Source organism: Mobula hypostoma, chromosome 5, assembly GCF_963921235.1.
Source record: "Mobula hypostoma chromosome 5, sMobHyp1.1, whole genome shotgun sequence".
Taxonomy (NCBI): domain Eukaryota; kingdom Metazoa; phylum Chordata; class Chondrichthyes; order Myliobatiformes; family Myliobatidae; genus Mobula; species Mobula hypostoma.
In genome coordinates this window covers 115,746,532-115,761,951 of record NC_086101.1, presented here as the reverse complement: position 1 = coordinate 115,761,951, position 15,420 = coordinate 115,746,532, and the positions used below count along the sequence as shown (strand labels likewise).

General features: G+C 50.5%; 1 protein-coding gene across 1 annotated transcript in view; it reads left to right on the top strand.

The window, feature by feature from the left end:
• The window catches only part of LOC134346950 (ephrin type-B receptor 3-like), a 67,344-nt gene that overhangs the window by 40,957 nt on the left and 10,967 nt on the right, over positions 1–15,420 (top strand). The window contains exons 4-12 of the mRNA XM_063048843.1: positions 1,876–2,031; positions 2,980–3,312; positions 3,901–4,028; positions 4,841–5,003; positions 7,657–7,756; positions 8,804–8,856; positions 9,885–10,004; positions 12,790–13,037; positions 13,816–14,031. Of these exons, the coding sequence (XP_062904913.1) occupies positions 1,876–2,031; positions 2,980–3,312; positions 3,901–4,028; positions 4,841–5,003; positions 7,657–7,756; positions 8,804–8,856; positions 9,885–10,004; positions 12,790–13,037; positions 13,816–14,031 (1,517 nt within the window). The remainder of the gene's footprint in view (positions 1–1,875; positions 2,032–2,979; positions 3,313–3,900; positions 4,029–4,840; positions 5,004–7,656; positions 7,757–8,803; positions 8,857–9,884; positions 10,005–12,789; positions 13,038–13,815; positions 14,032–15,420) is intronic.

Sequence of the window (15,420 nt, the reverse complement as noted above, 5' to 3'; positions counted from 1 at the left end):
GTGAAACTGAGGGACTTGCAGAGTGGCGCAGAAGGTGAAGTTGCAGCTCTAGTGACGGGAGTCCGATACGGAACTCTTGGTGTTATCCATCTGAAGTGTGCACTAAAATAATTTGTGCTTTTAAGATTATTTTAGTCAGAATGCTTTTGATTAATTTACAACACTTTAAGGGAATTTATTATAATTTATTTGAGATCATTTTCAGCTGTGTCAGCTTCTCAGGTATCAGGGAATTTAAGCTGCCAGAACCCTTGGGCAAGGCTTCTAAGGCCTCACTGTTGTTTAGAAATTGGCTTTGCCTTGTGTATGGGCCTCAGCAGTTCACTGAAGACCATATGATGCTTTTCAATCCCAGCTGATATTTTTCCCCCAAACCCTTTCTCCCGTAACTTGAAACTACGCTTCCCCCCCGCCCCCCCCGGACTGATCAGGAACCAATCAACTTACTGCCCACTACACCGCTAGCGTTCAGGCAGCAATGAGGTTCTTCCATCTCTGTCTGCCTTGGCCATCTTCTCCATTGTGCCCCAGGTGTGGTTCAGGGTCCTCAGTCACACTCAGGTATAGAAGGATTCTTCATTGCTCTTTCTGTAACAATTTTGTTTTACCAGTCAGAGTTGTTAGCCCTGAGCCGAACCCCTGAACCTGGAGGACCGATGGACCACTCTTAGTCTGGCCTCTGACCTTTGACCTGTTTGGCATAGGTGACCCAAGCAGAAGTCAAAGCTTAAAGCTCTGACTCCAGCCAACGTCGCTCTCCGGGTCATTGAGGCACACAAGCCTCCAAGCCCTACGACAAGGTTATGGTCCTCTTAGAGAAGGAGCTTATCAATCTCTGCCTTAAATACGCTGTATGACATGGTCTCTATGGCAACAGTTTCCACAGACTCTCCGCAGGGCCCGTACTTTGCTGAACTGTTCTACATTCTGATTCTCTGGTCCTGTACTTGGAGTTCTGAAAAGGGTTTTGGGGGGCGGGGGGGGGGGGTGCAGGAAGGAATCTTATTGAAACCTAATGCAGGGGTCCCCAACCCTTTTAATGCCATGGACCAATACCCTTAAGCAAGTGGCCCGTTGACCCCAGGTTGGAAACCCCTGGTTAAGCTCAGTTAGAGTGGAAATGGAGAGGGTGTCACCATCAGTGGGAGAGTCTAGGATCCAAGGGCACGGCCTCAGAATAAAGGAACGTCCATTTGCAGCAGAGATGAGGGATTTCTTTCGCTAGAGGGTGGTGAATCTGTGGAATTCATTGACACAGACGGCTGTGGAGGCCAAGTCATTGGGTATATTTATTAATTGAGATACAGCGCGGAATAAGACCTACCGGCCCTCTGAGCCATGCCGCCCAGCGTCCCCTGATTTAATCCTAGCCTAGTCACTGGACAAGTTACAATGAACCGTAACTTACCAACCGGTATGTCTTTGGACTGTGGGAGGAAATTGGAGCACCCGGAGGAAACCCACGCAGTGACAGGGATAAGGTAGCGGTGGGAATTGAACCCGGGTCACCGGTACTGTAAAGCGTCGTGCTCACCACTACACTACCATGCCGTCGCCAAGGCAGAGATTGACGGGTTCCTGATTGGTAAGGGGGTTTCAGGGTTACAAGGAGAAGGCAGGAAAATGGGGTTGAAAAGAAACAGCCATGGTTGGGTGACCAAACAGACTCGATGAGCCTGTCGGCCTGATTCTGTTCCTGAATCCAATGGTCTGATAATGATTCCCTAAAACAACTTGGGTTATTGGAGCTGTATTAACTGTGTTGGACACTTGCAAATTGTCCTCTTACTGAGGCAGTGAAGGAGAACTTTCTAGATTCTGAATGATTTAACTCTTGCTTCTTTTTTTTCTCCCCTCCCCCACCTTTTCTTCCAGCTTGTCCTTCAGGCAGGTTCAAGGGCAACCAAGGCGCAGACTCGTGCAGCCTCTGTCCGCGGAATAGCCAGGCCACTGGCCAGGGTGCCACCTTCTGCACTTGCCTGCGGGGGCACTACCGAGCCCAGAACGAGCAGCCCGAGATGCCGTGCACCAGTAAGTCTCCCTCGATCCTTGAAGCCGAGGGCCCGAAACCAGGCTGGAATTCAAAATTGTGAGAAGGAATCTTGAAGAAATGTATTAACTTCTGGAATTGTTAGGGGAGATAGGGGCAGGAAGGTTGTTTCCACTGGTAAGTGAGAGTGGAACTGGTGTTCACAGTCATAAGATTTGGAGGAATAGATTTAAGAGGGAGCTCAGGAGAAATTGCTTTTCCCAGAGAGTAATGAATCTGTGGAATTCTTTGCCAGGGAAACAGTAGAGGCTAACTCAATAAATGAAGACGACGGAAGTTAGATGGATCTCCTCATAGCAGAGGAATTGAGGGTTATGGGGAACAGCAGGCAGGCGGAGCTGAATCCGCGGCCAGATCCACTCTGATCCTGTTGAATGGCGGAGCGGACTCAACGGGCCGGGTGACCAACTCCTGCTCCTGTTTATGTTTTTATGGAGGGAGGGAGGGAATGAGAGAGAATGCCACGAACTCTTGTCTCTAGGGATTGTGAGTGAGAGTGTGGATGTCTTGAGCTCATGTCCCTAGGGATTGTAGGTTTTTGCAAATAAAATGGTGTGTGGTGTTTAATGTTGAAGGAAAACTGTAATGACTCATTTATTGTAATCAAAACACTGAGCACAAAGTGTGTTAACTGAACTTCACGTAATTACGTCATCATGTCAGACCAGCCCCTGAACGTCGGTGATTGTGAATTATGTCTGTTTCCACCAATGACATGAGCTTACAGGGTAACTGAGGTACAGATAGGAAACGGGGAGAGCAGTCGGCTCAGAGCTCGTCTCTGCAAGGCAGCCTTGCCAAGGAGAGAATGGGGTAGAAATGATCCCATGAGCTTTGTGTTTGGGGAGGGTTGTAGTCAAGTGTGTTGCTGTTGGTTACGGTGCACACTTCCCTGCTTTTACCCATTGCTCTTCCTTGTGCTTGTCCAGCCATCCCAACGAGGCCGCGGGACGTGCGGTCGACGGTGAACGACACCATGGTCATGCTGACGTGGAGTGAGCCGCTGGACGCGGGCGGGAGGAATGACCTGACTTACGGGGTGCTGTGCCGCCAGTTACAGGAGGGGGCTCCACCCACCCCATGCGCCGATGACGTCAGCTTCTCCCCCAGCCAGAGCGGGTTCAAGCAGCGGTGGGTGGTAGTCACCGGGCTCTGGCCCCACACCAGCTACACCTTCGAGGTGCAGGCATTCAACGGGGTGTCTAGCCGGAGTGGGTACCCGCCGCACTCTACCACCATCAACGTCACCACCAGTCAGGATGGTGAGTATGCTGGGAATGGGGTGGGGGTGGGGGGTGGAGGGGGATAGTTTCTTGGTATACACAGGATGGGGGTTCTTTATCGACCGGTCTTCATATTAGTTTACTCTTTCACCCCCTCTGTTCCTATTCTGTGTCTCTCTCACCCAGATTGTCTCTGTGTCCCTCACCCGCTGTGTGTGTGTGTGTGTGTGTGTGTGTGTGTGTGTGTCCGTGTCCCTCTCTCATCTCTCCCCCACTCCCTCAGTTTCTCTGCCTCTCACCCTCTCTGTCTCTCTTCCCCACTGTAGTGTGTGTGTCTCCCCCTTCCTCTCATTCTCCTTCTCTCTCATTTTCTCCCCTTTGCCCCATTCACTTTCTCCCCCCATTCTCTCTCCCTCCCTTTTCGCTCCCCATCTCTCTCTTTCTCCCCCACCTTTTCTCTCTATCTCCCCCCCCCCCCCAATACCCATTCTCTGCACCACCCCTTCACTCTTACAAAGGGCTTCACATGGTGGGACCTTGTTTTGGAGGGTTGGTCCAGTTTGCACTGGGCAGTCAGATCTGTGACCCGGACTGTTGTGTGATAGTGGCAACCACTTCCCCCCACAGACCACCCGCTGGCCATCAACAAGATTGAGCAGACTACTGTGACCAAGAACAGCATCACCCTGCACTGGCCCGTCCCCTCCGATCTCCATGCACACGTCCTCGGCTATGAGGTCAAGTACTACGAGAAGGTACGTGTTCTCTGTGTTCCGAAGGTGGCTCTGGGTGTCAGCGGTTTCGTGTGCGGGGGAAGGAGGAGTAAGGGATTTAGGGGAGGAATGGAGGGACAGAGTTAGGGTGAGTAAGATCGAGGGGGTGTTGAAGGAAGCGTGGAGTTGAAGGGTGGAGAGGAGGAGAAGGGAGGGTAAGAAGGAGAGGGGAGAGGGAAGGAGAGAAAGTTAAAGAGACAGAAGAGGAAGGAGGGAAGTTAAGGGGGGGAAAGTAGTGGAAGATAGCAGGGGAGAGTAAGGTAGGCAGGAGCATAGGGAGGGTCAGAGAGAGTGGGTGAAAATGGAAGGGAAGAAGGGAAAAGGAGAGAAAGGGGGAGGTAGCAGAGGGGAGGTGGAGGGAGAGGGATAGGGAGCAAGGTGGGCCGAGAGGAAGGACATTCCAAGACTGAGAAGGTTTTGTTTGGGGATCAGATCCTGGCCTTTGTGGCAGGCTGTCTAGTTCCACACTGCTACTCCTGGTACTGCATGGAGTACCATGCTGTCTGATGGGCTGTGAAATACTAAAAGGAGCCCCTTCTGTCCTCGCTTTCCGGGGTGTGTGTTTTTGTGAAGCATGGGGGATTCCTGGGTCCCCTGACTAACCTCTCCCACAGATGGGTTTGACTTCCATGGGTGGAGCACAAGATGGCTACCGTCTTCCCCAACAATGCACCAGAGCCTCCATGTTCTGTGGACTCTACAGGAGGCGTGGAGAGGGGCAACAGGGATACAGGATGACCGTTTTGACACCCTAGCTCGCGAATCTGACCCTGTTACTCCCTGTCCTTCCACAGGAGAAGAATGAATCCAGTGCCTCCCACGTCAATAGCTCCACCAACTTCCTGGCGATAGATGGACTGAAGAGCGGGGTTGTCTACGTGGTGCAGGTCCGGGCAAGAACAGAAGCAGGCTACGGGAGGTTCAGCAGAAAGAAAAGCTTCTTGACCCTGGGCACAGGTACAGGAAAGCCCCAGGCTTGAGTCCAGTATAGGCCCCTAGCTCCTCATCCTCCCTCTTTTGGTATTCTCTTGGGAGTTTCCCTAGGGCCTCCAGGAATTAAATATTTATTTTTAAATCAGATGAAATTGCATGGACGTTGAGAACATGCGCTTTTCATTGCTTTGGTCAGTTGTAAATATACCAGGGAAGTTAGGTCGGGGGAAAGATAGGTCAAGTGGAATATATTGTGATGTGAACATTTATGATGAGGTACAGGGACAATAGAAAACCTTGTAACAGCATGCAGGCGCATAGTTACAGACGTAAATTTCACATAAAATCCTACAAGACAATTTAAAAAAAAACTGTAAAGCAAAACAATTTAAAAACACGCACACACAATCAGAGACCATGGGAGTGGTCCATAGTGTTCTATTGCCAAGGTAGGGTTAGGGTTGTGCAGCAACCAGATGGTTGTAGGGACATCGCTGTTGCTGAAGCCGGTGGTGTGAGACCTCCTGCCTGATGGCAGCAGCGAGAAGCGAGCCTGACCCAGATGGTATGGATTTCTGATGATGGACGCCGCTGCCTTCTGTAGATGCTGTCAGTGATGGGGAGGGCTTGCGCACCTGTGGGTTGGAATTGCTGTACCAGGCCATTCTGTGACAGGTCAGGGAAGAAGTTTGGTGTATGCCAAATCTACTTAAGCTTTTGAGAAAGTAGAGGAGCTGGCATGACTTTTTCCACAATTACATCTACACTCAGTGGCCATTTTATTAGATAGCTCCTGTACCTCACAAAGTGTATGTTCATGGTCTTATTTATTTATTGAGATACTGTGTGGAAAAGGCTCTTCGAGCTGCTTCGCCCTGCAGTCCCCCTATTTAACCCTAGCCTCATCACAGGACAATTTACAATGACCAATTAACCTACTAACTGGTATGTCTTTGGACTGTGGGAGGAAACCGGAGCACTTGGAGGAAACCCACGCGGTCACGTCCAAACTCCTTACAGGCAGCGGCAGGAATTGAACCCGGGTCACCGGTACTGTAAAGTGTTGTGCTCACCGCTACGCTACCACGCCATCTTCTGCTGATGCTGCTGCACCCACTTCAAAGTTTGATGCGTTGTGCGCTCAGAGATGCTTTTTTGCACACCGCTGTTGTAACGTGTGGTTATTTAAGCTATTGTCGCCTTTCTGTCAGCTTGTACCAGTCTGGCACTTCTCCTCTGACCTCTCTCATTAACAAGGCATTTTCGCCCACAGAACTGTCGCTCACTGGATTATTTTTCTGTGCCATTCTTTGTAAACTCTAGAGTAGGGGTTCCCAACCTTTTTTATGCCATGGAGCCTTGCCATTAACCAAGGGGTGTGTGGACCCCATGTTGGGAACCCCTGTTTTAGAGACTCTGTGTGGAAATCCCAGAGAAAACAGCTTCTAAGATACTCACACCACCCCATCTGGCACCAACAATCCATTCCATAGTGAAAGGCACTTAGATCACATTTCTTCCGCATTCTGATGTTTGGTTTGGATAACAACTGAACCTCTTGACCATGTCTGCATGCTTTTATGCATTGAGTTGCTCCCACGTGATTGGCTGATTGGATATTTCCATTAACGAGCAGGTCCACAGGTGTACCTAATAAAGTGGCCACTGAGTGTATGTGATGGTCCCAGGACAGGCCATCGGAAAGGTTCATTCTCAAGTATTAGAATAGTTAGAGTATTATTCGTTCAGGCTGTGGGATCTTACCATGAACTACAGGGCTCCTGTGTTTACCCGCGATAGCTTTGGTTAGCCCTTTGAGCCGCGTTGCCCCACAACTCCCGACTACCCTGATCTAACCCTAATCTAATTCTGACAATTTGCAATGACCAGTTAACCTACCAGGTACATTGTTGGACTGTGGGAGGATACTGGAGCTCCTGGAGAAAATCGATGCATTCCATGGGGAGGATGTACAGAGACTCCTTACAGAATGACGCCGGAATTGAACTCTGAACTCCGCTCCGAGCTATAATAGTCACGCGAACTGCTATGCTACCATTGTACCCTTCTTTGGTAGCGTAGTGGTGAGCACAACGCTTTACTGTACTGGCGACCCGGGTTCAATTCCTGTCGCTGCCTGTGAGAAGTTTGTACGTTCTCCCCATGACAGCGTGGGTTTCCTCCGGGTGCTTCAGTTTCCTCCCACAGTCCAACAACGTACTGGTTGGTAGGTTGATTGGTGGTTGTAAATTGTCCCATGATTGTTGTTGTTGTTCCTCTCCGTGTCTTGTGGCACATCGGGCGGCAAGCTTGCCGTTTCTTTAGCACGTTATCTGTTCTTTACGAGGCCGAGTTGCTAGCTCGATGCTCAACCCAGCACGAGTGTGCAAAGAGCCGGCCGGGTTCAAACCCGGGACCTCTCGCCTCGAAGTCCAGTGCGGCCGTGGCTGCCACTGCACCACCGGCCGGTGATGTCCGGTGATTAGGCTAGGATTAAATCAGGGCATTGCTGGGTGATGCGGCTCAGAAGGCCAGAAGGGCCTATTCTACACTGTATCTCAATAAAGTAAAATTAAACTGATCACTCCGTTTGCCAACCTCCCCAACCCTCGGAACCCTCAACCGTCCGACCTGTCCGGAGATCAGCCGGTGCTGAGCCCCTGGTCTTGTTTTGCAGAGACCTCCAGTCGCCGGGAAGAGCTGTTCCTCATCACCAGTTCTGCCTCTGCCATCTTTGTCCTGCTGGTGCTTGCCGTGGTGGCCGTGGTCTGTTTCAGGTACAGTCAGGTGCAGGGGCTCCCCTGGCATTCGACCAGTCCCGGAGGGGAAACCCACCCATCCCGTCCGAGAGTGACGGCTGGCTGACCAGAATGGCTGAGGGAGGGGGGCTGGACTTTGTGAGTGTTTTTAAATGTGGGGTGGTTTCGGCAGAGAAGCTGCAGAGTGAACCCATGTCTGACTGTAGGGAGGAATCAGGAACCAGTGGCCGGAGCGAGCTGGAGGAGGGTCATGGAGTTGCACTGCATGGAAATGGCCATTCGGTCCACAAATCCATATTGACCCATGGGTACCTACCTATGGTAACTCTATCTCCTGGCAAACGGCCTGTAGGCATCCATCCCTGGGTGATTCAAGAGCTCATCTAGACTCTTCTTAAACATCATCGGTGTCTCTGTTTCCACCACTCTCTCTGTCAGTGTGGTACTCACCCCTCTGAGTGAGAAAAGTCCCCGTCTGACCCCCTCTATATCTCTACCACCCCAACCCAAAATCCATGTACTCTAATTTTAACTATCGCTGATACAGGGGTAAAGTTTCTTGCAGACTAACCCCAGTCTATACTCCTGGTAAATTTAATGCCTTGATCCTTCAGTCCAGTGCGAACAGACTGAGATTTCCGTGGTTCCTCACGGGATGGAAGGTTGTTTGGCCTATTGAATCTATGCTGGCTCACAGGCCAATCCCATTCTCGCCACTCATATTCCCTCTTGATCTGTGCTGCCACCCACCCATGCCATTTACTGCAGGGCACACATACGGTGCCAGAGATCAGGATGGAACCCACGTCCCTGTAGCAGGGAGGCAGTGGCTCTATGCACTGTGAAGATTCTAGTACTTTTGTGTTGGTATTAAGGTTACCTCTGGGGGACAGCATTGAAGCAGCTATCAGCCCCATCTGCACGTGTGTCCCGTCACCTGCATCACACTCACCTATCACTCTTCTCTCCCCCCACCAACCCCCTGCCTGCCACCCCTCAGTGGCCTGTGTTCCAAGCTCTGAAAGTTTATCCTCTCCAAACCTTCAACCTCTCCTCTCCCAACAGAAAGCAACGGAAGCGGGACCCAAATTACTCAGAGAAGATGCCCCCGACAGCTGGTAAGAACACCGAGATTTCAGAGCTTCTGGGAGGGGTGGGGTGTGGATAGGAAAGGGTGGGAAGAAGCCTCTTAGCAGTGAGATCTGTGGGCTACTCTCCAAATGGGTACCATTTACCTGCTGTGGCCCTGTGACTGTCCATACTCATTCCCAGCAAACTACGCTGGAGTGGGTGTCTAGATCGGTGTTCTTGATCCTGGGGTCTTTTGGCCGAGATCTCTTGTTGGGCTTCTAGATCAGGAGTGTTGACTTGGATGCTCTAGATCAAGGTACTTGGTCCGGGGGGGGGGGGGGGTGTTCGATTCAAGATTGTGAGTTCAGTGTTCTAGATAGACCTTCCTTGGGCTGGGGTTCTAGATCGGTGCCCTTGGATTGGAAGAGTGGTATCATTGGATTGGTGTCCCTTGGCTTGGTGGTTCTAGATTGGGACTTGGGTTCGAAGACTAGTATCTTTTGGTTGGATGTTCCTTGGGTTGGTGGTTCTAGATTGGGGCCCTGGGAGGTTTGGTATCTTTGGGTTATCCCAAAGGGTTAGGTATTCTAGATTGATGTCCTTTGGGTTGGTGGTTCTAGATCAAAGCCTATGGTTTAGAATATCGGTACCTGTGAGTTGGGATTCCAAGTCAAGGTGGATGGGTTGGAGTCTTGGTATGGGAGATCTGAATCCAGGCTCTTTTGGGGATGGGAATTCTAGAATAAAGCTTTTGTGCTGGGACTTGTCTAGAGTGAAGCTCTTGGATCAGAGATCATGGGCTAAAGCCCTTACTGTGCTCTGGGGTCTTGTTTAGACAACCTCTTGAACTGGAGTCGGACTAGACTGAAACCCAGGGCCAGAGGGAGAAGTGAGCCCTTTGCAGCCATTGACCATGTCATGAGGTGGACAAGGGTTCTCATCCTCAGTGGGACCCATTGATGAAAGCCTCCCCTCATTGGCTGGAAGGGGGTGCAGTAAACCAATCAAATGGAGAAGCAACGCGTGCCACTCTGTGACCTGTCTCCTGGTAACTTCTCCCTTCACTCCACATCAGCTCCGGGCATCAAGGTTTACATTGACCCCTTCACCTATGAGGATCCCAACGAGGCTGTCCGTGAATTTGCCAAGGAGATCGACGTGTCCTACGTGAAGATCGAAGAAGTCATAGGCGCTGGTGAGTGAAGACCGCTCTGTGCCAGTGGCTTGATCCGCGTTGGTGTCAGGTGGGCGGATTCTCTTGTGTGCATGTTTGTGTCTACGAATGAACAGAGTCATCAGGCACTTGCTTATTTTTATATATGTCAATTAAATACTTTATTCCTTATGCACATCTAGAATATAAAACCGTACCACACGGGAACAGGCCATTCAGCCCACAATGTTGTGCTGAACCAGCTAAAAAGCAAATCAAAACCACCCAAATGCTAATCCCTTCTCCCTACACTATGTCCATATCCCTCCATCTTCCTTACATCCATGTGCCTATCCAAACGTCTCTTAAAAACCTGTAATGTATTTACCTCTACCACCATACCAGGCAGCGCATTCCAGCCATCCGCCACTCTCTGAGTAAAAAAAAAACTTGCCCCTCACATCCCCCTTTGAACCTAACTCTTCCTAGCTTCAATGCATGCCCTCTGGTATTTGATATTTCTACCCTGGGAAACAGATGCTCTCTGTCTACTCTATCTATGCCTCTCATAATCTTGTAAACCTCTATCAGATCCCCCTCAGCCTCAGGCGCTCCAGAGACAGCAACTCAAGTTTATTCAGCCTCTTGTGACTGCACATGCCCTCTAAACTGGGCAGCATCCTGGGTAAACTCTTCTGCACCCTCTTCAAAGTCTCAACATCCCTCCTATAGTGGGAGGGAGGGAGGGAACATCGACTCAGACCATGAGAAGCCTGCGTCAGGCATTTTCATGCCTTACAAAGCGCATATTGGAAGTCTGTGTCCTCGCACAGACACTAGAGCAATGTGTGAATAAGTGCCTTGCTCAAGGGCACAAGCACGCTGCCACAGCTGAGGCTTGAACTAGCGACCTTGAGGTAACTAGACGAACGCCTTAACCACTTGGCCACGTGCCCAGCATATAGTGGGGAAACCAGAACTGTACGTAATACTCCAGATGTGGCCAAACCAGAGTTTTGTAACTCTGTTTTATCGTTGTTTATCAGAGATAGATAAAACTTTTCTATCCCTTGCTTCAGTGAATCACTGCCATCATCGTTGCACTCATGAGGTGTTTGAGGGACAGCGTCCAGTCCCTCGGTGTTCAGTGGTAACAGGACCCGAGGCTGCGATTCTTTCCCCATTATGCATCCCTCAGCATGCACCTCCACACCCTGGAATGTGCCAGTCGGCAACGTTCCCTGACTGACATCTCCTTACACTGGACTGGCCAATGTGGGTCTATCAGCGAGCTGTTGATCTTTTGGCAGCGGCGGCTAATGCTCACTGTGTGCCCCTGGGAACAGCACATAGGTCAGAGATTCCTCTGCTCAGGATGACCCGAGACAAGGTTCTTTATTTTCTAGAGTACAGTGAATTCAGGTACGTTGGGACCAGTACATTTCGGCCCAATTAAGAGGCTGTCCCAATTAGCCAAAGTTTCATGGAAATAGTTGAAAAGGTATATAAAGGACAAACTACCATTTAACTTGGTAACAAATTATGTACTTAAATGAAATATGGAACAAATTGCAGCACTGCCAGTACTGCTGCAGTAACACAAAACTGTGTATTAGTTCCCAATAGTATTGATGGAAGAATTCGTCTAGAGTACGCTGTGATGTTCGTTTACTTACTTCCCATTACGCCGCTGGTGCTTAAGGCAGCAGTGAAGGTCCTCCATCTCTGGCGATGTTCACAGCTTCATTCATCGTGTCAGCGGCTTCCCCTCTGTTTTCTGTCAGTCATGCCAGTCCCAGGTGGAGGCTCCAGAGTACCATCACACTCAGATGTAGAAGGATTCTTCATGGCTCTTTCCGTAACAATTTTGTTTTTTTAGCCCTGAGCTGAACCCCCGAACCTGGAGGACCAGTGGGCCACTCTTGGTCTGGCCTCTACCCTTTGACCTGTTTGGTATAGGTGACCCTGCCAAGTGCCAAAGCATAAAGCCCTGACTCCAGCCAACGTGGCTGTCTGGGTCATAGAGGCATACTGGCCTCCAAACCAAGACAAAGTGGTGACCCTCTTGGAGGACATGTTTTTAGTTTGACTGTAAATGAACAAAATCAGCACAGACACCCGGTGTAGATAACAGCCTGCCTTCTTATCAGGCTTTTAACGATTGCATCCTCCAAATCTTAATTTTTATTGTAATATTCAAGATTATTATCAATACCTTCAAACTTCATATTTCCTAATTTGTTGAAGTAGTGAAATGGTTTCATTTGAAATCCTGGCTGTTACTGGCATCTCCAAACCTGAATGCTTGAAACTACAGTGTGTAAAACAGTTCTGAATTGTCTTACTGCTTATTTCTCGTCAGTTATCTGTGCCTAAAGTCAATCGCTCCTCATGTGATGAGCTTTTCAATCCTGGAATGTTACCCCTCAACCTCCTTCACTCCTGCGAAAACAGCCAGAGCCTAACCTACCCAAGCCCTCCAGTCCAGGCGTTGTCCTTTCCTGCAACTTCTCTTGCCCTTGCTAAAAAGTGTGTTCCGACCAGAACTGTGCCCAGGCAGTTGATTGGTCAATAGGCAAGTGGAAGGTGGGCCTGGGGGCCTGGATATGATCAGTTACATTCTGAGGCACGCTGTCAAGGAATGTCATGATAGGTTGGAGAGCTCTCTCCCTGTCTCCCTCCTGAGTGAATATTAGAAGGTGGGGCTACAGGGGGAGAGAGAGCTATGGGAGAAGTAGTGGAGCTCGTATGGAGAGCTAGCAGGGGGTGTGAGGGGCCAAGTGGCCTTTGTTGCGAGGTGGGAGTTTGACCAGTCTCGTCATTGCAGGCGAGTTCGGAGAGGTGTGCCGAGGCCGCCTGAAGGTTCCGAGCAAGAGAGAGATCTACGTGGCAATCAAGACGTTGAAAGGCGGCTACACGGACAAGCAGAGACGGGACTTTTTGAGCGAGGCGAGCATCATGGGCCAGTTCGACCACCCCAACATCATCCACCTGGAGGGCGTGGTGACCAGCAGCTGCCCGGTGATGATCATCACGGAGTTTATGGAGAATGGCGCACTCGATTCCTTCCTACGGGTGAGTTAGCCAGTCCCTGCACCGTCAGGCTGAGCGGGGCCTGGTGGCCAACTGTGGCCAATCCAGAGTTGGGAACCTCAGTCTGGAGGTGGAGGGCCAGTGCAGTCTGGGCTCCTGCTTGTGCAGTTCTGTGTCCACCCTCACCTGGTAAAACAGAAAGACTCGTAAGAGCTCCATCCCAAACCAAGCAACCTGATCTAAAGGTAATCACCCACCAGGCTCAAGGCTGGGGTGTGGGAGCAGTATAAACTGTTGACCAGAGACAGAGCTGTTCTGTTTCATGTCTGGAGATAGAGAGGATCTGGTGTGGTTCACATCTGCTGGTATCCAGGTGTTTGATGTAAGTCGGATCTTGTGTGAGGATCGCATCTGTAGATATCTAGTGCACGCTGGGTCTTGTGTGAGTGAGTCGCAGGATCGAAGGTGGGTCTCGAACTGGCCACCCTGGGATATTGGGTGTGTGTACCCACCCATCTGTAACCCGAGGCCTGGTCCTGTTCTGTAACATCTGTAAATATCCAGATGTTCTATGGTACAGAGTCTTGTGTGTGGTTATTAATTGCTTCTTGTAGACTGGGCCTTGTGTCTAGTCCTTGTCTGCAGGTATACAGATGTTCTATGTAGACAGGATCATGCTCATGGATCACATCCGTAGATATCCAGATGTTCAGTGTAGGCTGGGGCATGCGTGTGATTTAGTGAGCCGTGTTCCCACTTGTAGCTTGAGCCCTGGTCTTGTTTTGTAATGTGTTTCTATGCCTGTTTCTCCCCCTCACAGCTGAACGACGGGCAATTTACCCCCATCCAGCTGGTGGGCATGCTGCGGGGAATCGCCTCGGGAATGAAATACCTGTCAGACATGAGTTACGTGCACCGAGACCTGGCTGCCCGCAACATTCTGGTTAACAGCAACTTGGTGTGTAAGGTGTCTGACTTCGGCCTGTCCCGCTTCCTGGAGGAGAACTCCTCAGACCCGACCTACACCAGCTCCCTGGTAAGGCTCTTGTTCCCTGTCCCAGTCTCCCTGTGGTCTACTTCCCCTCCCGTTACCCTTACTGACTTCTCCCCACCATCCCGACTCCCAGCTTACCTCTCAAACCCTCGCTGCTTCAGTTCATCTCCTCTCCCTCCTCCCTCCCTCCCCATCTCGCCTCTCCTCCAGACTCTCCCTCCCCCGCCCCTGTACCTCCTGCCATTCACCCCCTTTCCTCCCTGTCACATTTCCTTACGTCTCCACTCTTCTCCCTATTCTCCATCCCACCACCCTACTGTCTCCCCTCCCCCCTCCCCACCATTGACCTCTCTGCCTCTTGTGGGACTTTGCTGGTGTGTCAGGTAATGTTAAGAGTGTTACCAAAGTGAGCAACCGCACCCCCCCCCAGCCCTGATTTTCAAATTGTACCCCAATGGCCGGATGAGGGGACAGAACGTTGCCTTTCAAAGCCTGCTGACAACCCAACTCTGAGTGGGATTGTGATTTGTGAGGAAGTAGGTCTATCTCAAGTTTATCTACAATGGAGAACGTGCTTGCAGCAGCATCACAAACCCCTACAGATAGCGCAGAACATAATCTATATACAATTTATGCATGACTTAAGCAAGGGAGTGGGGGGACAGTAAAAAATATCAGTAGAGCAAGGAGCTGTGACAAAAGCAGATTCGGAAAGAAGCCCGTGGCAGTGCCAGAGGCCCATGTGTTCTGTTGCTAAGGTAGGGTTAGGGTTGTGCAGCTCACTCAAGAACCTGATAAAAGTAGCTGTTTTCTGAGCTGAGTGGTGTGGGACTTCAGGCTTCTGTACCTCCTGCCTGAGAAGTTGTGGGAATCTTTGGAAGGTGCCACCTTCTTGGGGCAGTGCCTCCTGTAGGTGCAGTCAGTAGTGGGGAGGGCTGTGCCCGTGGTGGACCTGGCCGTGTCCACTCCTCTCTACGGCCTCTTCGCTTCCTGTGCATTGGATTTGATGCAACCGGTCAGATACGTCCCACAGTACATCTGTAGAAGCTTGTCACAGTGTAGTGGGTGACTTGCCAAATGTTCTTAAGCTGCTAAGAAACTAGACGCACTGATGTTGCTTCATTATGACTGAAGTACCGTGCAAAAGTCTTGGGCATTTGTACATATAGCTAGGGTGCCTAAGACCTTTGCACAGTACTGTATTTGACAGTGTAGAGTGGAGAGCGAGTTTGTAACTCTGGTATATGTCAGGAATGGTGAGGGTGGGTTGGAAGGCGAGAGGGGTGTGAGACAGGTGGCAGAGGAGTGCCAGAGACAGCTGGGGTGGCGCGGTGATGCAGGCACACCCAGACCTGAGGTACCAGGCAAGGTCATTTGATTCCAAACAATTGGTTTGTTATGAATAAGCTCTTCTCTGGTTTCCAGTCGGAT